The 22725-nt window shown below is 44.4% G+C and overlaps 3 protein-coding genes across 14 annotated transcripts in view; 1 reads left to right on the top strand and 2 right to left on the bottom strand.

The window, feature by feature from the left end:
* The window catches only part of lmo7a (LIM domain 7a), a 66364-nt gene extending 56121 nt beyond the window's left edge, over window positions 1–10243 (bottom strand). For 2 of the 12 annotated variants that reach the window (XM_035393341.1, XM_035393340.1), the window contains exons 1-2: window positions 9933–10241; window positions 9073–9176 (exon numbers count right to left, since the gene is read on the bottom strand). In XM_035393341.1, the coding sequence (XP_035249232.1) occupies window positions 9073–9141 (69 nt within the window). In that variant the 5' untranslated portion in view covers window positions 9142–9176; window positions 9933–10241. Of the gene's footprint in view, window positions 1–9072; window positions 9177–9675; window positions 9841–9932 lie in introns of those variants that run through there. The other 10 variants (XM_035393344.1, XM_035393345.1, XM_035393343.1 and 7 more) reach the window with 8 other exon arrangements.
* A 478-nt stretch (window positions 10244–10721) lies between these two features.
* uchl3 (ubiquitin carboxyl-terminal esterase L3 (ubiquitin thiolesterase)) lies at window positions 10722–17555 on the bottom strand. The gene is made up of 9 exons (XM_035393352.1): window positions 17389–17555; window positions 17220–17231; window positions 16254–16382; window positions 15655–15811; window positions 15394–15479; window positions 14756–14803; window positions 12580–12655; window positions 12106–12164; window positions 10722–11388 (listed from the first exon to the last, which is right to left on the bottom strand). The coding sequence occupies exons 1-9, from the start codon at window positions 17428–17430 to the stop codon at window positions 11305–11307; spliced, it is 693 nt and encodes a 230-aa protein (XP_035249243.1). The 5' UTR covers window positions 17431–17555; the 3' UTR covers window positions 10722–11304.
* A 900-nt stretch (window positions 17556–18455) lies between these two features.
* Window positions 18456–22194, top strand: commd6 (COMM domain containing 6). Its single transcript, XM_035392635.1, has 7 exons — window positions 18456–18590; window positions 19022–19080; window positions 19680–19745; window positions 19893–19969; window positions 20086–20254; window positions 20972–21124; window positions 21238–22194. The coding sequence occupies exons 1-7, from the start codon at window positions 18566–18568 to the stop codon at window positions 21286–21288; spliced, it is 600 nt and encodes a 199-aa protein (XP_035248526.1). The 5' UTR covers window positions 18456–18565; the 3' UTR covers window positions 21289–22194.
* The last annotated feature ends 531 nt before the right edge of the window (window positions 22195–22725 follow it).

Below are 22725 nucleotides of genomic sequence, written 5' to 3'. Positions count from 1 at the left end.
GCATACCTTACATTACATTTATATGGCAGACGCTTTTATCTAAAGCGACGTACAATAAGTGCATACCGAAGGTATGATAAAGTACAGCACTCATTTTGTATAGTTATTCATAGCTATGAACACATTGAGTCCAGTTCACATAGTGAACATTACTCTCTGACCTAACCTATGCTAAGTCAATCTAGGAGGCATGCCAAGCTATAACATCAAGATAATGATACAGAGTACTTCATTTGAAAAGGAGGAGATGTTTCTGGTGGAAAGTCAGCCTTGCTTTAATACACAGGGATATCAATCTTCGTTAGAGAGTTAATGAGACAAACAGCTCCATTTCCCGTGCCAAGTAGTTTGAGGCCGTGTGAAACAGTTTCAGCTTTAAAGTACCTGTGGTAGTGATTAAATTACCTGTGGTATTAATCGCACCTTCATGATTAGAAGCTACGGACGAGCCAGCAACACAAGCAACGGGGCTTGATTCAGCCGTCCATTCCTTGCGTGGGTAAAGGGAAAACCACAGTGTGTTTCTGGGCCTGAACGCTGCATCTCTGCTATGAATGACAGGAAATCCGTGTGTATACTTCACTGCGCCTCTGAAGCGGGGTCACAAACAGCTCCCCGGCTGGCTCATGCGTTACTCTGCGGCACGCAGTTCAGCCCACACAGTATGTGATCACGCATGTCTGTCTGGGAAGTATTATAACCAAGTATGGTGATAGCGTCGAGGTCATAACTTGTATCTTTTTTAAAACTGTCAAGCTCAGAAAAACTGGTCCTCCATTTGCCACCGTAACACTGGTCCCATCATGCATTTCACCAGCATCTCATAGAGTTCCTCAGCACTGACTGTAATGAGCCGGGTTAGAGGGAAACTGGGCGTACGGCCTCCATTTGCAGATGAAGTCTAAAACACAGGATCGCCATGTCAACCCAACGGCTTACTCAGCTGACACATACCCACACATGTACAGACAGCTGATTTTGAAATCACAAAGACAATGACAAGTAGCAAAGATAATTAATTATAAGTCTAAATCTAAAGACTGATACTTTGTCTTACAGGGCATTACATGCATTATACTCTTATTCTTAACATTACCCTTGGCGGTTAGTTAAAATGAATTGTTTATATATAAGCAGGCCTACATGTATATTTATGTATACACGATCGGGAGGGTTGACATCATGGACCCCCTCCAGTGCCTGCAGAACCCCCACTCTTTAAACCCAACAGTGACTGGTTCCTGTCGCCCTGACCAGTACAGTACAAACCCAGTATATTTTACACTTAAAACTGTCACAGATGCGTGTGCAGTGTGATCTCACAGCTTGTGCTGCTTTTCGTCCGGCGTTTGGCTGGAATGTGCAAACAGACGTGGGAAGCTCTGCTCCAGAGGGTGGAGTAAACACAAAGTGAAAAAGCAGAATCCCCATGAGATCCAAACGGCACAGGCCTGTATTACCTTCGGCTTGCGGATCAACCATCACAGCATGGCAGTCAGGTTAGAGTTTGTATATTCCCCATATTCAACATTTTAAGACAAAAGTTTAGAATTGCCAGATTTTTTTAATACCCCCAGCATGTTATAATTAAAATTATCTGGGTGTGGTCAACCACATGACTTGGCACTGAACTTGGCACTCGTTCTCCTGAATGATCGGGTATTCAGGCCAAAAATTCACACTGCACCCAGCCTATGACCCTAATAAAATGTGGTAATTAGAATTAAAATTATAAATGTTGCCATTTTTAGCAGCTTCAGGTGTCATTTCATTTGGGCCCAGTATGGCTAAGGCAGGGGTGTCCCGTCTCATCCGAAAAGGGCTGGTGTGGGTGCAGGTTTTTGTTTTAGCCCTGCACTATGATGTCAGAATCAAATAGTATATTCATTCATTCAAATATTTATAGAAGAGCATTTGTAAGCAAAGCCAATACTTTCTCCTCCATTTTGTCGAACATCACTTCCTTAAATAATGCTAATCACAACAAATCTAAAACTCTGGTTGCTCTGCACTATGACACCTGATTTAACTAACTAATCATGGTCTGGCTAACCTTGACCAGTAGAATCAGGTCCTGTAGCGCTGAGCTAAAACAAAAACCTGCACCCTCATCGGTCCTTAAATAAGACCGGACACCTCTGCACTGAAGCAATGCCACAAAACGATCATTTAAAACACTCCTGGTGCGGACGTCGCTAAAAGGCCGGTGCTGAGACTGGAGTGCACCTGTTCAGACTGCAGGTGAGACTGGAGTGTACCTGGTACCTGTACGGACTGCAGGTGAGACTGGAGTGTACCTGGTACCTGTACGGACTGCAGGTGAGACTGGAGTGCACCTGTTCAGACTGCAGGTGAGACTGGAGTGTACCTGGTACCTGTACGGACTGCAGGTGAGACTGGAGTGTACCTGGTACCTGTACGGACTGCAGGTGAGACTGGAGTGTACCTGTTCGGACTGCAGGTGAAGCACAACCTACTGCAGCTTCGCCCAGGGAGGGCAGCCTTTCAGTGGACCGGGAGGGAAGTGCCATGCGACCCTATTTTCAAAAATACTTTTTACAAAAAACACCCCGTTTTAAATAATCTAGCAGGAATGAGCCTAATACCAACAGGGAACCAATCCACAGTGGGAACCAGTGCATTCTTTTGGGCACGTAACCACTGTTTAGTATTATAAAAGAACCTGAATCACTCAGACTTGACCTCAGCACAATATGGGCCACAACTCACTTCTGTACAAAACATACCACAGGGATAATGGGGGGTTTCTGATTTCACGGAAACATTCCTCCTTCTCATGAGACTACATCATAGCAGCCATCAGTCCAAATTATATTTTTACATGAAACCAACTTGAATGACAAGAAGTCCATAAAACGCAATATGTTAACCATTTGCTCCTTTTACTTCAGAAAAAAAGTAATCCTTTGGTCTTTAAAAACAGACCTGAGAGAATCTAACAGACCTCATGCATCTTGGCCCGAGGCTTCGGTCTGAAAAGGTCACAGGTTAACACAACACGGCTAGGATCCAACCCCCGGCTCCTTCAATCAGGAAGAGAGAACATCCTCTCGTCTTCCGTCTGTGTGCACATTCAGAACACAGCCTGCCGCTGACTGCACCTCCAGTATGACTGAATCCATGGGGATTTTGAGGGATTGAAAAACATTCAAATTATAGTGACATATAGTAAATAAATAAATAATTCAAGTAAAAAAATAAAAACAGTAACTACTGAGTGCAGAAACCGATACCCCACAGGCTTTCCACAAATAGCCTGGAATGAAATATTTGAAAACATAAACGGTCTTGTTGCTGCCCAGGAAACGCGGTTATGATTTAGTAAGCTTTATTATAGTGCACCATATTTTTCCATGAAGCCACAGAGGACGATTTAGTCTGTTTGTTTCTGCTCTACCATGAAGACATAAAATGGATCACAGATGGAATGTTCTGATTGGTGCCTTGTTCAGTTATCCACACAGACGATGTGTAAATGCTGAATTTCCCAAATGAAACAGGCCTACAGCACATCATTACAAATTCACTCAGTTCTCAGTATGAACCCATATCAGTGTAAAAGCCAAATAAATGCTGCTTCACGTGACAGATCATGTTTAAAGCTACAGACTTATAAGAACAATAACTCACAGATCACATGATTTAATCACATGCTGTAAATAAGGTCATGGAAGACAATGAACTGACCGTTACCAAGTAAATAACCTGAAGAAAGAAAAAAAAAAAACATTTCCTCTACACTCATAACATTCCTGGGGCAAGCCACTCAGTCACACTTCCTGTTGTGTTCGTGGTCTTAAAATGATGGAACAACAGCTGACGTAGAGCGCAAGTATATTTTACATCCAACAGGGCTGATGGACACTGAACAAAATCCATACCAAATAACATTGTTGTTAAGTAACTCAAAAGATTATGTCTACCAATAATATCTCCTCCTCCCCCTCAAAGTTTCACATAAACTTTAAGAAGAGCTCTTTCCTTACCTTTGCATTCACTTGTCAGAACACCAGGCAGGCTGTTCAAGGTTATTTATTTTTGTGGTGACCAAACTCCTGTTACGTCCTTCAGCAGCAGGTAAAATGAACTACAGCATCCAGGCACAAGCCTCTCCTCAGGTTCCGGCTGCCAACCGCAAACACGTTTAAATGGCCACAGCCGGCAAATCACCCGACACATGCCTTCATGCCCTTTGGCCCGCTCGTTAAGTAGCGAGCTCGCTAATGCTCAGAGAAAGACAACAATTGTTTATCATGGTATGCTAACTATTTGAGATTAAGCGTTTCTAAATGTGCGCAGGGCCAGGGGTGGGGCGGGGCCGGAAGCCCATTAACGGGCCGTTTCCCCCCCTCTAACGCAGCCGAGCCGAATCTCAGCCCGCACCGGACGCGGGGTTTTAAAACCCCCCCCCCCCCCCGAGTCCCGTCTCCTCGTTAAGGGTAAGGAACACGACACCATCGGCGTCAGCGGAAACGAGCCCAGAGGACCTCAGTAAGCGCGATTCTGTTCCAGGCGCTGGAGCTGATGCTGATTGATCCCCTGCACCCTGAGGCAGCACCTGCCTGGAAACACTTCTGGAGCTACTGGTCCTCAAACCTTTCAACATCAAGACCCAAATTAAAAATATTTCTTAATATCGTTACCCAAATTTTTACATTTTTTTTTACCTTTCAGGAACCTATCAAATACACATACCAGCATAGCCTAGTGGACTACAGACTCACTCTGGGACCCACCTCACACACTCCCACAACCCATTGTTGGTATCAACCCAAAGTTTAAGAAACACTGCTGTACGCAATGTAAATGGACACTATCATAAGCACCAGGCCACTTCACAGACAGCACAGCAGAGCTCCTGTTAATGATCAACAGTCCGGCACCTGCCCAACACGCAGTGGCACTGAACAGAGGGGGTGCAGAGAACCAGCACCCCCAACACAAAATAAATCATTAACCCTTTCCCGGGGCCTCTCACTTCAGTGTGACTGGGGGGCGCGAGATTTGGGAGGAGAAGTCACCCCAAAGACAGGCCCGTGGCAGGTTCGCTGCGGAAAGTGGATTTACACACACCATGCATGCGGTTAAAAGGGCTTAGCCGCTCGTGCTGGGAGCGGCACTGGGCAGCCCCCACTGTGAGCGCTCCAGTGGGGCCCGCTCACAAGCGACGGACCGCTTTAAGAGGCTGTCAGGGCCCTGGCCGGGGGGCATCAGGAGCAGCTCATCCCAGAGCAAAGGAATCCAACGCAGGAATGTCTCAACCAGAGCGTTTCCTCGGTTTTAACACCCCCCCCCCCCCCCAGCAGTGCGTCCATCATTCGGAGGCGGGGTCAGTGCTTGCGGGGGACCACGCAGCGCAGGCCTGCCCCTCCATGCCCCTGCCAAGATCCGCGGGGGCCACTACAATGCCCCAGTGTCCCCGCGCGAGAGGCCAGCGTTCACGTTCACCCCTCATGAAATAAGAACAATATTTGTTTAGTTACAGTCCGCGTTCCGCCTCTCCAGTGCCCTGCGGGGAGCGATGGGGGGGGAGGGGGGGGTGATTCATGGGGGCGAGGAAAATCCTTGCCATTCCGCCCTTTCAGGGGATAAAATTACGAGCCGTTCTGGGCGGGGGTTGGGGGGAGGGGGGGGGCTTTTTATGGAACACATTGGCTCCAAATCCACTGCGCTATAAATCGTTCGGCTGGACACACCCGCATTGTTCACTCGTGCACCTGGCAGAAGGGAAAAGGGTGAAATCCAAGACTGCACCCCAAAAGAGCCCCCCGTCTGGGGAACCCAAAACTGCATCCCAAAGAGCCCCCCCGTCTGGAGAACCCAAGACTGCACCCCAAAAGATTCCCCCGTCTGGGGAACCCAAGACTGCACCCCAAAAGATTCCCCCGTCTGGGGAACGCAAAACTTTCCTTCGCCCTGCCGGGAGGCAGCGCAGCTCAAACATTGTGAGTTTGAGGCACCAACATTGTACCCTTGAGCAAGGCAATTAACTGAAATTGCTTAAAATGTCCAGCTGTGGGAAAATGGTTTGTATGTAAAAACGTAATCTGTGCAAACAGCTCTGGATAAAAATGTCTTCTAAACGCCAAAAATGTAAATTTAATGGATAGCGCTGCGAAACCTGGTAGGAGGTCTGGTTTTAGGGGGACTTTCGTTAGCAAGCCTACATTCACTCACAGCGATAAATGCATGAGTGATTTTTCCACTTTCGTTAACTGTGCAAAATAAAAACTAATTTAAGACAGCTGAGCTAACAAAGTCAACCAGGCCAAACCAATGAAAAGGCAGGAAAATATTCAGTCATATTTCCATGACTCAGGATTAGAACTGCAGCTTGCCATTTAAGAAGATTATTCTGTCAGAATTCTTGAAAGGCGTATCTTGAACAGGCATGCAGGCATAATGGCATTACAGCACAGACACGGCTCGTTCCAGCCCCGGGAACAAGGCTGCTCAAACACAAGCATTAATTTGTCCACTGCACTTATGAAAATATAAGTCCAGGCATGCAGCACATAAGTACTTAAGCCTACTAATCGCCTGATCATGTACCGAATTACCTTCCCGTATAAAAGCAGCTGCCTATGGGCTCAGTAGTGCTGCTGGAAGTCATCCCCACGGGGAATACTGTCCCCGTCCACCTAACCGCTATGTGCGAGACATGAGCTGGGGGAGGGGGGGTGAGCTGGGGGGGTGAGTGTGGCACAAAATACCCGAGACCAGAGTACAGCACCAAATAACCAACTGGTCAAAACTAACCCAAGACCCAACGCTGCGGCCAGGACTGGGGATCCCGTCAAACAAGTCTGTAAGGATGTCTGTGAGGAACCTTCTCACGACAACCCTGAATGTGAGGAACCTTCTCATGTCAACCATGTCTGTGAGGAACATTCTCAGATCAACCATGTCTGTGAGGAACCTTCTCAGATCAACCATGTCTGTGAGGAACCTTCTCAGATCAACCATGTCTGTGAGGAACCTTCTCATGTCAACCATGTCTGTGAGGAACCTTCTCAGATCAACCATGCCTGTGAGGAACCTTCTCATGTCAACCATGTCTGTGAGGAACCTCCTCACATCAACCATGTCTGTGAGGAACCTTTCCAAGTACGTGTCTTAAGGGCACAATGACAGCACCCAGCCGGGAACCGAAGCGTAAATCTTCCAGTTAGAAGACCAGCTTCATAACCATTATGGTACAGAAACCATTATGATACAGAACTGAGAAGACATGAGATTAGAGGTTCATGGGAGACAACAGGTTCAATGTGATGAGACTGTTATTGACTAGTTCAGGGAAAAGCTGGTTTGGTGTGAAACAAAGATGTAGACTCATGAAGTAGATTTAACTTTCCCATGGGTACTTTTTCACAACAAAAAAAACAGCATATTATGGCTTGAAATCACGTTTCATTACAAATGTACAATGAAGTGCAAATAATTCTTATAAGAACAGCCCTACAGCAAACTGATAAATTATTTTACCGGAAACCCTGCCATCCCACTGCGTTCCACAGAACTGTCACTGTAAAAACATGCAAGAAAGAGCTCACTGTGAAAAGAGGTCATCTTCAAGCGCTCATTTCCAACCAGGGCCATAAGGTTATGATAAAAAATTATCGTAACACAAATGATGAAAGGGAACAGCTTGTCTGAGCCAGGTCAGCCGAGCTGATACTACAAGGAACGCACCTCCCACAGCCAGCTCATCGAGAAAACAGCTGATGGGCCCCACCCTAAATCATTCTAAACTCACTGGAATCCAAGTGCTCTAAAAATGTGTATTTGACCAAGCACACAGGATACGCAACAAAGAGCAAAACTCCCCCACTGGAATAAACAATCCAGACAATATGCACTACTGTGGGTAATGCAGGCTGTCCAGTCCGCACGGTTCCTTCAGCATGTTTCTATAAAGTCACAAGGGAGTAACTGAACCTGGAGTTCTTTTCATTCCAATGCAACAAAAGAAAACAAAGAAATGTTTTGCTATTCTATTCCTGTGCACAGAATTGATTAAATAAAGAAGCCTGACAAGAAGCATCAAAGAATTTAAATCAACTATTGCCAAGGAGAATACCGTAGTCATGCCAGAATCTTTTCCAAAGATACACACGATTGCAGCCAGCAGTGTAGTGTAGCTTGTCTCTGGGTTTGAAACAGACACAAGACACACCCACGCAGAAGAACCAACTACTTTTAAGCTCTTTTCCCTCTGCTCTGGACCTCTCGGAAAGTAGCCAGCAGCTCTACTCGACCTGATGTGCGAAATCAGAGGAGCGGAACATTAGGTCTGAGGAACAAATCTTTAAGTTTAATTAAAGGAATTTGACAATTTTTTCTCTGCTGTCCAAAGATCCCCGTCCCCCCGCTTAATTTAGAGAGAAAACCGACCCCCCTCGGGTAAATTGTCGGACATGTACGAGTCCAAACATGCGACTCTCACCGGAAAACTCTGAACAAATAAGAACAAACAAGAAACACGACGTTTTTCTCAATTAGGCTAATGTTCGTTGTGACTGATCGATGCATAATTAACACTTATACGCTGGCATTAATTGGATTCCAATATTTTAAGGATTGAAGAAAAGAAAACACCGCAATTGCTATATTACGTCCAGCATTCCGCTACCTGGATAAGTAATAGGCGCTGAATTCCAAATGCAAGTCAAGTAGCAAGCACACTCAAATGCAGACTGTAAAGAACAGCGCGTGCATCTTTCTGACTCTGCACCCCGAATTTAAAGAGAAGGGCTTAAGACATGCCCCGCAGATAATAACTAGGCTATGGAAACAATCTGTTTAAAGGAAACAGGAAACGACGCGTTAACGTAAATACCCATTTATATCAAGTCAATACACGAAATGCTGCGCGTTGTTGTGAAACTGAAAAACAGCAGCAGCAGCAGAAACAACAACAAACAAAACAACAAAAACTAATGAAATCGAAGGGAAAATGAGGAAACAAGCAACCGAGATGACAGTCCAGTTCACACGACAGGAAGTTATGAAAACAGGGTACATGAATGCATTTAGTGGAAACAATTTTACCTCAACCCATCTTTGGGCTTCCAAGAAGGCGTCCTCGCAGCTGACCGTGGACTGTTCACGCCACTCCATCCCGAAATCATGCAAACAGTCTGCGCTCCTTCGTCCTAATAAAGAAACGGTGTAAATGACCCATGACACTTCTTTCGGCAACAAATTAACGAGCTATTATAATACAGAGGAGCTATTTGTATACACACAACGTGAAAAGAGGCGATTCGCCAGAACTAAACGTGGCCCCTGTTGATATGTCCTGGCTACAAAACTTTCAATAAATATGGAAACACTGGGCTAATGAAACTTGTTTTCTTCCACGAAACACAAGAAACCAGCTTGTTAACGTTCCATCGTCAAATACCCAGTTAGTTTGTTAGCAAACAACCGATGCTGAAAGCAACCTAGGCGGCTTAACGTAACATTTTTTCCCATTAATGCACCTCAGAGATTTAACTGATTACCGACTATACAACAGGTGTTGAAAGAGCAAATGTAATGCAGTCCGCTGGCAATCCGCCTTGGCTACTTCATACAGGTCTGCTAGCTAACGTTAGGCAGGTAGGTACAGACAGGTTCACCTGCAAAATTCGGTACAGTTAGCAAACTAACCGGCTTCGATGTAAGAGCAGCAGAGAAATAAGTGTTCAACCTCTCGCTGACAAGACCAGATGCCTATACTCCAGGCCCGTTATCTGCTTTCTCTTTTATACAGCTTCTCATCTGCCTGTTCATCTCCGCTTCTCACACCTTCACATCGGCGAACTCGCTTTATCCTACCCCCCATCTGGTACCTCTAGCCGACTAGCGAGCTCTGCCTAGCTACCGTAGCGTTAGCTACCTGCCCAAAGACAGTAAACTGTTGATACCTTTTTCCTGTGGATCTCAGACGAAAACGTACAGCAGCAAGGCACGGTGGAAAACAAAACAGAACTGATAATTAAAAACTCTTAATGCTGACTTCGGCACCATCAACTCCGCGGTAAAAGTTAGGCGCTGCAAGTTTTGTGAAAACACTGGCGGCAAGCCTGTGAAAAGTCGAGAGTATCAAGGAAGTCACGCCCTCTAGTGATCCAAACCCCAAGGCGGCTTTTAAATCTTACGGACATTGTCTACTACTAGACATTCAATGCGGTTGTCTGACCCATAACAGAGAATAACGTAAGCTAATATAAATGATAATGTAAAGATATCACCATAACTTTCTAGCTCGGGTTTTCGCTCATCGTTCTTATGTTGGACATTGCAGCTCGTGGAGGGACTGGTAGCCCAGTGAACATAAAAAAATGCAGAGGTCGTTTGTTTCCTTTTTGTCCCAGACACACCTTTTAAAACTATTCTAACTTAAAACATTTGTTCCGTTCACATGTTGTTTAAATGCACCATTCCTTCTCCATTTCTGTTTTTGAACTTACAGCATTTGTTTTGACAGAACATTTTTTATGTCAATCAGGTTTTTCTGAAATTGATACTGATGTATATTTTTTCCCCTGAAATGGAACGCCAGAAAGTCAGCCTACACGGTTGTCTTTTCCTTGTATGGTGTTTGTTTGTTTTTTTTGTAACATTCACGTGACAGCACATTCAAATCTGTCAGGTCATGGCATTTTATCAGTTTACTGTAGTTATATACAATCAGACATGGCTGTCCACAGCAGTGTCAACAAGAGATCAAGAAAATTTATTCATTTTGTTGAGAAAAATCACAATTGTTCTTTTGTGGCACACATGGAAATTAGTCATATAAATAATAGCACACATGCATCAATTCTCTGTCAGTTTTTACCCTCTGATTATGTTTAAGGTTCTTCACAACCTACGCTTTAAACGAGAACCGTTAGTTTAGTGTAGGGGCAGTCTGACTGCAAGCAGAACTACATTAATACTGAAGGGCTGGCAGCCAAATATAAACAGTTATGTTCAGTAATGTACACCCATAATTTTAGTCATAATCCCACAGCACACACCATTATTTTATTCCGGTAGAAAGTTGTTGGAAGAATTATTATTAGAATTATTATGATTTTTTTAAATCCATTTTTGTAAAGCTGGCCACCAAAATCTTGAGGAAAAATCAGTTGCAGACTTGCATACATATAACCCGGTCTATGTTCCTCGCCATAGCGACCGTAACTCAGTAGAAATGCTAATAAGCTAATACTCTGAGCACTTGGGCAGGTTGGCAGTAATGTGTAGATGGGGGGCGGGGTGGGTCAGCGGGCTGGGGGGCGGCGGCTCGCTTCACGCTTTGGAGAGAGCGACGACAGTGAAGCGCAGCTCGTCCGGGTCCCGGGCCATGAACCTCCGACACACCTCTGTGGCGTCCTGCAAGGTAACAACAAAGCACAGCACCACACCAAGTTACGCATTTAACAGGTTCATACACCCTCCCCACCCCCCACGAATCTCCGACAGACCTGTGTGGCGTCCTGCAAGGTAACAACACAACACAGCACCACACCAAGTTATGCGTTTAACAACTTTACCCCCCCCCCCACCCCCAAATCTCTGACAGACCTCTGTGGCGTCCTGCAAGGTAACACAACACACCACCACACCAAGTCACGCATTTACAGGTTTAGAAGGTTTAGAAACCCCGTCCCCTTCCTAAGATGATTATAGTGCAATTACACCGGGGGGGGGGGGGGGGGGGGGGGGGGGCAGGTGGTAGGACTGCGAAAACAACCCAGAAATGCATCATCAGTCACTCAGCACAAGTTCATGTGTAATAGCTCTTAATTACATAACTGCCTTTAGTACATTGTGTTTGCATTTTTTAAAATCTCTTGGTCAAGAACCGATAAGAATGAGAGTCGCATGACTGTACTACCACAAAAAACTACAAGACATACATTTTCAGCATCTACTTCTGTAAACAAGCTCAAAACAAGAGGCACAGGAATGAGGCTGCACATTGTAATTCAAGATAAATATCACAGAACAGTCCCCATCAACCAATGCTCTCAGCACAACCTTCAAATTCCATTTAACTCTCTGGACTTCCCAAGATAATAACAGAAGAAGAGTTAATCAATGTTTTACCTCAAGGAAAGTGTCCTCTGTGGTTTTCCCATGGGCAATTGGGAAAGGCTTACGTCCGTCTGCGTAGAAACGAATGGCAGTAGTGGTTAGAGTGTTACTGTGCTTCTGTATTGTTTGTGTTTCATATTAAACAGGCACCTTATTCCCATGCACCTCGGGTGATAATTGAAGGATGAACTGAGATGGCTGCCACAGTTCCTCTAAACGGCTGCTTAATAGAGGGTTTAAAGGAGAGGCTGTGACTGACCTCTGGGTGCTTTAGGACTGAAAGACATGCAGGACACCATCCAGAGCGAGCTTTTCTCTGGGCCCTAATCATCCAAGAACCATCCTTAAAGTGGCCCACAATTTAGCAACAAACTCTTATGAATTCTTATTGAAATTTTCCTTTTGAGCTGCTCAGCTCACGCTAAAAATCACCTGTGTGTGCGGCCCAGTGAAGTAGCAGCAGATATAAGGGATGAACCCACTTACCCAACTCGTACAGACTCCCTCCAACATTCACAAACGCAATAAAATGCAAGTCCACTTTCTCGTCTAAGCTCGGGGCCTGAGTACGGAAATAAACAGCAGATTAGATACTCAACAGCAGCAAACACCACATTCACACGAGTCATAACTATGTTCCTCTTACAAACTATAGCCCCTCAAAAGTATTATTATGACTGTCAGGGTATGTACTGTGCAGTAATGTACAGGGCAATCTACACAGGGAACAAGAAGTCAAGAAAACAATACTACTGAAAAGGAAACTGTAGCTTCCCTATAATTTCTATAAGCACAGAAGGTGAATTAGCATTTGGCATAGGTGCTACATATCTAAAGGGCCACCTGGGCAGCTGGTCAGGCATGCCTGAGGTAATTCTGAGGTAACTCCACAGAAAGCTGAGCTGGGCTGAAACCATACTGACTGACTCCATACTCCAGTCGTGTTCAGGCAGACGCAGGCATGCTTAACCTCTGCTCCAAGTGACATCAGCCCACTGACACTCAAAACACAGCTCGTTTTACGAGCTGGCGGTTACAAGAGCTATCATATTTTAAATTTAAACTAGCGGTGCCACACACAGCGGGCAGGAGGGTAATTTATCGAGAGGCGCTGGCGATAGCAGCTCTTATTGCCCCTGCACACGAGCCGGGTGCCGCCGTATCTGGAGAGATATGCAAAAACAGACGGCCGTCGGACAGAAAGGGAGATGGAGGCAGGGACCGGAAACAAGGACACAGCCTTTCCCAAAAGGCAAACCTTAAAACGAAAGCAGATCACTGAGCAGAACGAGGGGGCTGGGATCTGTCCGTTATTTACACCCCCATATGAAGGGGGGGGGGGGGGGGGGGGGGGGGGGGGGGGTCACGGTGCTGTCAGTTCACTGCAGAGAGTACATTTCTTGAGTTTTTTTTTTTTTTTGTTGTGAATGAGCCATAGGCCTCCAAATCACATTTCACTACAAAGCATTCCACAGTTATTGACCAGTCCACTGTAAAGGTTTACAGCCTGACAGTAGATATGAACAGCCTAACAGAGGGCTAAGAATAGAACCCATTATTATTACACATTCTGAGAACCACGTATTGTCAGTAAATATTGAATAGAAAACAAAAACGGATGAGTCACGAGTTGGGACTACAGACTTTAAACTTCAGAAGAGATACTACCGACAGCCTGTCCTTTAGGGTCAGGGATTATTTTTGGGGATGCAGCAGGGACCGCTATGGGGGATGAAGAAGGAAGAGAACAGCTGTCCATCTGTCTGTCAAACACCGTTTTCTGAGATTCTGCCTCCTGACATGACCTGCCTGCATCAGTGCGACGTCAGTTTCGTGAGAACATACAAGGTTTTTATTTCTTTGGCTCATTTACGCTATTCCTCCAAAATTACTTCGGAGAAAAAAACAGCGTTTATGACACAAAAAAATTGGGTATTCCAAACTATAGTCACTAATACGCGAGTTTTATTTTATGATTTTGAAGCAATTAAGTTTACTGCCTCAGACTCATGCAATAACTGTACAGGACCCTGAGCAACACCGTGCGAATACTGAACTGCGGTGCCAACACTGCCACAAGGCTAACTGCAGCCGCGGCTAACGGCTCACATCCAAACGGGCTGTGTGTGAAGTTCTTTAATTACACTTTGGCCTACTCCTGTTTGAGCACCAGCATCCCGACCTGCCATCAATGGCTCACACGAGGAACTGAACGACTGTATCGTTTAACTCCAGCGCTGTGCACCAGACCAAAATAAATAATCAGATCAATGCTAATCGCTTAAATATTTTTGGTGCTGTATTAGTCCCTTCATAACAGGAATAACAGGGCAGCACGAATATGAAGATTAATACTTCAATCACGAGGAAGGGGGAAACAGCCTGTACTGGTCAGAGGAAATCTGGCCTAGCTGGAGCTCAAAATGGGAAAAAAAGAATAACAAAAATCTACAAGTCAATATGTAGGCTTCCAAACAAAAATAATCTTCAGAGGAAAGTTTTTTTTATGGTATTGAGCACAAAAAGCTAAATTAGCCAGACACTGTATTTTAAACACACACTGCATCGCAAACACATCCAGCAAACACTGTCCCACTTTTACTTTATCCGATCGGTTGTGAGAAAACTTTCATGCACTCTGATTGGCTGCAAGAAAACTCACCTCTGTCTGTCCTTCCTGGGCACTGGACTCGTGAGTCACACGGATACTCTGCAATCATTTCACAGAGAAACAGCTTCAGATTAGTGCTGCCCCTTACCACCACTAGGAATGTCAAATTATGCTGAGACTGCTCTACAGCAGTGCCCATAAAGTACATTTCACAGCGTGTGATACCGTTTCATACAAGTGCAACTGGTCAAATGACATTAAGTGTGATGCTACCAAGAGAACACACAGAGCATGCCTCCATAATGTCTGACACAGGACGTACTGGTGAAGAACAAGGGGAACTCTGTCCTGCTGTACCTCGGCACTTGTGATGAGATTTAATCTGGGACATGTCCTACTAGTGAAATAATTACTCGTCTTCACCTTCTGTTTGTTTTGCTTGTTAAAAAATTTAAAATGCACTTATCCAAAATCGTTTAGATCACTCTTTGAATGCCTTCTGAACAATTCCTGAACCTCTGACTTTAACTCACGGCTGGGGATGAGGGTCTTTACTGACTGCATTCACTCACAAGCATGCAGGACTCAAACTGACCTTTCAAAACCTCAATGACCAATGATAGCTATCCCATGGAAGGAAACAGATAATACCGGCATGAATGCTTTCCTCCACTGTCTCACACCCTTACCTCGTCTTTTTCCAGGAAAGACGCCTTGTCCTCTGGACTCAAGGAGCTGGACTGCATCAGGAACTTTTTCAGAGCAGAGGCTGGTTCTGAAAACACAGATTGAGGGCATCAGTTTTCCATGGATGAGCGAGCCCGGACCAACCCGTTCCAGAGTAGCACACAGTGCTTCTGCCGCATCGGTCAACTCGGCTGTACAGGAAGCGCCCCTGCGTGACGCCGCTGACCCAGCATGCAGTGGGGGAGGGGGGGAGCGGAGCCTACCGAAGTCGAGCCGGGCCTGGTTATTCGCCACGGCGTGGATCAGTCCGATGGTCCCGCAGGCGTTCCCTATCGTCTGCCTCATGAAGTACACGTCCGGGCGGACCTGTGGCCCCTGGGCCTTAATCTTCGCCTCCTCCTCCAGTCTGAAGGACTCATACTGCACAGAAAAACCAGGGGGCGGGGGAGGCACAGCACATCTGTTATTGGGGGGGCCAAGAGGGGCCAAGTTGGTACCAAGTCACTCACAGCAGATCATCCATCCATCCATTATCCACTTATCCTGGGCAGAGTCATGGGGGGTGCTTATTATTTTAAGCTATGTTTCCATTGTAAAATGAAATTGCAATATATCAATATTTTAATATTAGAGGACAATAGGAAGGACAAATTATCATTATAAACTACATCATTACAGACATACAGTCCTGTCATGTCTTGTAACTGTGAGAGAGCGGTTAAACAAACTAAAGTCAACATTTCGATATTGCAGGTCACTACCTCAGAGAAAGCAATGGGACGAACGGGGCCTTTAATGGCTTGTGTCAGATAATAAGGTGGTGAAGATGGGTTTATGGAGGCTATGTGGGGTGAAGGGATACCTTATCTGTCACAGGGAACAGGAGAAGGACCGCGCACACGGGCCGGGGAACCAGGCTGAGCAGCTCTGGGTCCAGGCCGTAAACGTCTCCAAACTGCCAGCTCGGCTGCAGACCCAGCTGCCGCAGGAACTTTACAAATCACAGGTAAACGACATCATCATTTATCACACATGCAATGCACACAAGTATACTGTATAATGTATAAGGCAATGTATGTTTCAATACAAATTTGCAATTTAATTCGCTTATCAGTTAGTAAATATCACTTAACTACAGTTTCTTTCACACTACAGCCATATTTTAACACTATAATCAAGCGATGACGTTAAAAAGCTCAAAGAATAGTGCTGCATTCACTTTCGAGTGCTCAGACAGAACGTCAGTGTCACTGTGACTCGGCTTGTATTTGATGCCCAGATTTGCAATTACGTCATAACTCTGTTGTTACAAATACTGCGCAGATACAATTATTTTACTGAGAGGTACATCATTACAACTACTACTACTACTACTAATAATAATAATAATAATAATGATTATTATTATTACTACTACTACTATCAAGCTGCCTAACCGAAATACGTCAAATGAATAACTGATTCATAAATTCAAATGTCTGGGGTACTTAATATTTAGTTCACTCTACATTTTGTAAAACGTGGAAAATAAAATCAGAAAAAAAATCTCTTTGTGGAAATGTACGCTTCCAGTCACTTAACATACAAGCAGTATTTTCATTTCAATATGCAACCGGTCACAAGAGTCTTTAGCTGTAGTTAGCTATAGTTGTCAAGGCTGAGATATGGTTTCACGCCCTGGAATTAGACGTAGGCTATAGCCTTCATTTTAAACCGTTGCACTCAGTTCTAGCTCGACATGTTAGCTACACAAAGAAAAATACAAGAAGGTTTTGTCTGTTCACCCCTACATCCGAGATCTGTGTTGATTGACAAGGCCAACACTCACTTGGTTCATTACCTGAAAGAAAGAATAGAAGAGAAATCGTTTGCCAATGTTCCCCGTGCAAACCACGGCTATCCAGCTAGCTAGCTACTACAGATAGCTAGCGAGTCCATTGTTTTCTAAAATGAATGACCATGTGATTGTAATATGAAAGCAAACTTTCAATACATACATCGGGGTTCGCTTCCAAAGGCAACCAGCGCTGGCCTTCCATTTTTAACTATATTGAAAAGTATTCACTGAATCAATTAAGCAAGTCCTTGCACTTGAGCTAAACTTCACCGCTTAGTCGGTGTGGCTGGCTTGACAGATGAGAGGCGCTTCCGCCTATGCACATTGAACTTAAAACGCGATTAAAGGGGAGACAACGTTTATGGTGTTCCGGCGTCCTATAAACAATTTCTTCAGCGTGACATTCCGAACAAAAATCTCACAATAATTTTACACTACCGAGCTGCAATCTATGTGTTTAGTTGTGATTTTAGATATTATATGCGGATCTGAATGTTGCCATTTTTTGGAATAAAAAGTATCCTCCCCTCTAAAGGCGAATGGACTATTCCATGTCAGAGGGTATGGGTGAAAGAGGCTCCGCGTGGGGAGGAGTGAATCAGCACGTAGGAGGGTGGGTACTGGACATTTCTCCTGGACAGTTAACTCATATTTGGTGTCTAGCTTTGTACGGAGGGGTGAGAAACGACCTGGACGTACACTTGTTATCAAAGAACAAGTGGACTGCTGTTTCCAGTGGCTTGGCATTTTAAACCGAAAACAAAAAAGTTTGTAATTCACCCTGCGTCTTTTTTTCCAAGGAAAGAGCTGGATTTGGTCATTCAATTATACGTATGCCTAAGTGCTATCATTTATCAAATGAATGCACTTGTGACGCCAGATGAGGGCGTAGTTGTACAAGACAAGAGTATTCACGCGTCAAATGGGTTTATACTTTTAAAGGTCCTATTTTCAAATGTGAATTTAATTATTTTTGGCATAAACAATCTTTGCTAACTCCCCCTGCATACGATTCTTTAAAGCGTATATTGAATTAAAACTGTACACTCGCTGCATATTATTTTGATAATCTGTTATCAGTGCAGCCAGTTATCACATGGATCGGTCTGCTTCGGTAGGCTACTGTTGAATTTGAATCGACGCGTCACACCGAGTTTTAGTGAAATAAAGAAATATTAAAAAACCCTCCCTTGTATTGAATTTTTTTTTTTTTTTGCGTGTCTTCAGTGGATGCTTGAAGTGTGGAGTCATTGACCAATCGTTTGTGACTGAAAAACAAGAACTCCAATCAACGTTCAGAATCTTCCACACCCGGAAACTGAAGTACCTTTTCAGAGATGTTGGGAGTGGAATCAGCTGGCGGTGGGTTTTGTTTGATGAAATGTTAACTTACTGTTTCTTCCTCGTGTTTTTATGTCGACATTGAGTATTTAGCTAATAGACGTCCCTGTTTATTTATTCAATATATCTGTAGCTTGTATGCAACTTGGTTACCTTTATCACTGTTGCTAGCAAGCTAACCGTTTGCTATACAAAGGGAATCCAACGTTGATTCAACATATTTCTCACGTGTGCTTTGATCCCCGATTTCATTTAGGCACGTCGTGCCGCTGTTTAATTCTGTTTGATATCTGTGTCAAGTTACGATATAAAGTTAATGGAACCATGTCTTTAATGTAATTGTTTTCTATGTACGGTCGTCGAAATTAAGAGTAGCTAGCTATGATATATGCGTAACACGTTTTTAGTCGTTGTTTGTACACAGTACACTGTTATTTTGTTTTTGTTTTCAGGCGTGGACAAAATTGTCGAAAACATTGGAAGTCTGCCAACAGATTTGTTCGCAGAAACAGTAAGAATATCTACACATCCCCTCTTATATGAGCACTCATTTTCATCTCCTGTCGGCTTAAACCACAGTTAATTTGTATTCTTTAGATTTAGTTGCCCAGTTAAAGTGTCTGTACAGAGAGCTAGTGTTCAGATTTTTATCTTTAGAAAATCATCACACCAGTTATTTTAGTGATTACATGCACAATTCACGGTGAACTGGCTGCAAATGGAATAATGTACATTTGTATTGTGCGTACAAATACAGTAAGGCGGATGCATGCAGTTGTGCTTTTAAGGCATGCATCACAATATGGCGGGAGACTTGTTTATGCTGTGTACTTAAACCTGCAGGGGGAACAAAACGTGTCAGTGATGATAGTCGTCGTTTTCCAGTTGCATACGTAATACTGTCTGAACAAGTCATAGCCTGACTCGGGCAAAAAGAGCAGGATACTACATGAGCTGCCGTTTGACGTGTCTGTAGTCTGCACGCACGTCAGGGGAAAACGGTAGTTTCCTGTCTCTCCTGTATGGAATATGGAAACCGCAGCGTCTCAAATACTCGGGCTGTACATGACTTGCCAGTTTTCATCACCTGTAATATTTTAATTCCCGCAGTGTCAGCAGATTCTGAGCCAGCTTCAAGGGCAGTCCCAGGCCATAGACGTGGCGGAGATCTGTGAAGTGAGTGGATGTGCCCACATTCGCCCTTTCATGCTTGGCACACAGATATATGTCCTAAAACTGTCTACCACGAGTCTCATGGTGATGTCATATGCATATGTAATGCCTTCTATTTTCTGCCTTTTTGTTTTATTTCTTTCTTTTCAGAGATTTCAGAAGGCTGGAGTAAGACTGGACCTGGGGGCCGCTCAGGAGATAACTAAGCTGCTCTCATTCAGTTTCAGGTACGGCACCTGTGTGTTAATCACCCCTAATAATCCTGCTCTTGCCTGGTGGTTTCACTGATCCGATCCAGCCTGAGTACTTCCTGTCAGCGTTTGGCTGTGGTGTGTGTCTGCAGATCAGCGGCGAAGAGCAGCCTGTCGGCAGAGCAGCTGATCTCCCGGCTCTGTGAGAGCAGCAGCCGGTGGGGTAAACCTGCCCTGCAGGTGCTGCACAAGCTGTGGAGCGAACAGGGCAGTCTCGTCTGCAGCCACCAGGAGGTGCAGTCCATGATCACCGTGGGACAGGTGAGACCAGGAAGTGGTCAGTCTTATCAGAAAAAGGGCCGGTGTGGGTGCAGGTTTTTGTTTTGGCCCAGCACTGCAACAACTGATTTGACTATTTAACCAGTCATGGTCTTCAGCCAAGACCTTGATAAGCAGAATCAGGTTTCTTAGTGCTGAGCTAAAACAAAAACTTGCACCCACACCAATCCTCTTTCCAGATAAAAATTGGAGTCCCCTGTGTAAGACCATCTCATCCCTCAGCTGCTGGTAGGCAGTCTCACAGAGCTGACAATCAAAGTAGACTTTAACATTTTTGGCATGTTGCAGATCCTCTTATCCAGAAGGACTTAAACCAAGCACACACACAGTCTACACACAATCCATTTATACTGCTGGATATTTGCGGATGTATTTCAGGTTAAACACCGCGCTCAAGGCTACAACAGTAGTACTGAACATACAACCTTGGGAGTTACAAGTCCAGTAAATACGCTGCATGTCCTTAGACTGGGGACGCAAAACAACCTTTGTGCTTCATGTGAGGATAGCCATGATGACCCTGAGTTACTGCAGTTGGGCCGGAAGAGAACCTGATTTAACCCGCGTCACCCTGTGTGTGTGTGTGTGTGTGTGTGTGTGCCTGTGCGTGTGCTCACACGTGTGTGTGTCTGTGTGTGCGCGTGTGCATGGGTGTGTGTGCGTGCGTGTGTGCGCATGCGTGTGTGTGCGTGTCTGCAGCTGGTGGATCTACAGTGGAAGCTGGGAATATCGATCAGCTCGGACTCCTGCCGATCCCTGAACTCCCCGTACGTCACCTTACTGCTGAAAACCGCAGACACCTCCGGGCAGGTGTCCTGCAAGTCCTTTGAAATGACAATCTCACAATTCCAGGTCAGTCTTTCTTTTGTTGCTCTCCGTAGTTTCTTTGTCTATTTCAGGCTTCAACATTTTGTTTTTCTAATAATAGACAGGATGATCATGATGATGCCTTTCTCTCTTTACAGAATTTCTTCAAACAGTTCAAGGAAATGGCGGCCGTCTTAGAGACGATATGATGTTCAAAGAGACTTCATAAAGTCCGTAATTGTGCCTGATGCCTGATCAGTTCTGGCCGTTGAGTGACAGAAGGGTTTCATAAGAGTGGTAAACTGTGTCATTACTCTGGAACAGGCCAGAGGTGTCAATTCCTGTACAGAGAGAGTGTTTTGTTTGTTTTCTCCAACTCCACACAGAAAATATTTGGTGAAACTGATGGAGTACTTAGCTTTAATAGGGTATATGTGGTCCTGACGAGACTAATATAAGCACTCTTAAAGTTGATTAAATACTTAGAATATTGCTGTTTCTCTCATTATTAAATGTACTGCATGTTTACATGACCTACAGTCCAGTATATACGTGCAGGATAAAATGTATTTTTGTCCAGAACTCATCATTCCTGATGTCCGACAATAAAAACACAAGTGGCTGGTTTAACAAAAAAAAAAAAAGCTTCAGAAAATGGTAGCCACTAACCTGAGTTCAACAACACAGAGTAAACCCATACTTTAGATGGTTGTAGGGTATGCTGAAGGTTTGAACTGTTTAAAAGCAGCTTTACTGTGTGCATGACTAATGGTAATGGATAAATTAAAACTATAACTGTGCCTGACTAAAAACCGAAAAAAACTGTGGTAAGCTGTTTTTGTATGATGTTTTTACTGAGTAGTGATCTCCTGTCAAAAAGATGTTGTGGCCATATTTGTAACCAACAATTAACTGGTTACAGTAATATTTGTGGCATGTTCAACAGCATTAACAAATGTAGGCCTCTAGAGCATTGATCCAAATATCTGTTATGCAAATACAGATTACAGGCTGTCAGAGACGGACTTTGTTACTGAACCTAACAATCACAGCATTGTAAATTCCAGTGATGCCGTATCATTTAACTATCAAATAAAACCTATTTTGGCATTCTGGTCGGCATCATATCACATTCTGTTTTATAGTGCTTATTGATGGCAAACTACAGCTTATGTAGTAAAACAAAATATGCTCTACAGCCTCTGGGCTTCACCTCCCATAAGGACACATCTGACGCTTTTTTGCTTTTCAAGTTAACCTGCATCTGTATCTTCAAAATAAAATCCACATGCATTCCAATAAAACAATGAGGGTTAAATTTAAGAGCAAAATTTAGAGCCCTGAGATTTTTTGCTTAAATGTGAAATCCACAGTTTCCCCAATTTTCATTTACCTGCCCCTGCTGCAAACAACTTTTTGCCCTCCACCTCCTCAAAGTAAACAATTTTGCATATTCTTGGTGTATATTTCAGTCGATCACCCATTTTGCCAAATACTGCTACCCAAGATTAGTGTCACCGGACGTAAGAAAGACGCTCTCGTTCGTCTCACGTCCCCGGTGAAATGGTCATTTTAACGGTTCAACCGAGATGATCGACACAATTCATCGAATAATTTTTGGCTGGACCGCGACAGCGGGGGCCAGC

Source organism: Anguilla anguilla, chromosome 15 (genome assembly GCF_013347855.1).
Source record: "Anguilla anguilla isolate fAngAng1 chromosome 15, fAngAng1.pri, whole genome shotgun sequence".
Classification (NCBI taxonomy): domain Eukaryota; kingdom Metazoa; phylum Chordata; class Actinopteri; order Anguilliformes; family Anguillidae; genus Anguilla; species Anguilla anguilla.
The sequence above is the reverse complement of the archived record's forward strand: the minus strand, read 5'-3'. Positions and strand labels throughout refer to the sequence as shown.

Coding starts and splice junctions, on each gene's coding strand:
- uchl3 (XM_035393352.1), bottom strand. CDS start 17,430: ATGGAAGGCCAGCGCTGGTTGCCTTTGGAAGCGAACCCCGAT. Junction 12,165..12,579: donor AGGGAGTCTGTACGAGTTGG/GTAAGTGGGTTC, acceptor GTTTCTACGCAG/ACGGACGTAAGCCTTTCCCA. Junction 11,389..12,105: donor CAGAGGACACTTTCCTTGAG/GTAAAACATTGA, acceptor GTTACCTTGCAG/GACGCCACAGAGGTGTGTCG.
- commd6 (XM_035392635.1), top strand. CDS start 18,566: ATGTTGGGAGTGGAATCAGCTGGCG. Junction 18,591..19,021: donor GGGAGTGGAATCAGCTGGCG/GTGGGTTTTGTT, acceptor TTTTGTTTTCAG/GCGTGGACAAAATTGTCGAA. Junction 20,255..20,971: donor CCATGATCACCGTGGGACAG/GTGAGACCAGGA, acceptor GCGTGTCTGCAG/CTGGTGGATCTACAGTGGAA.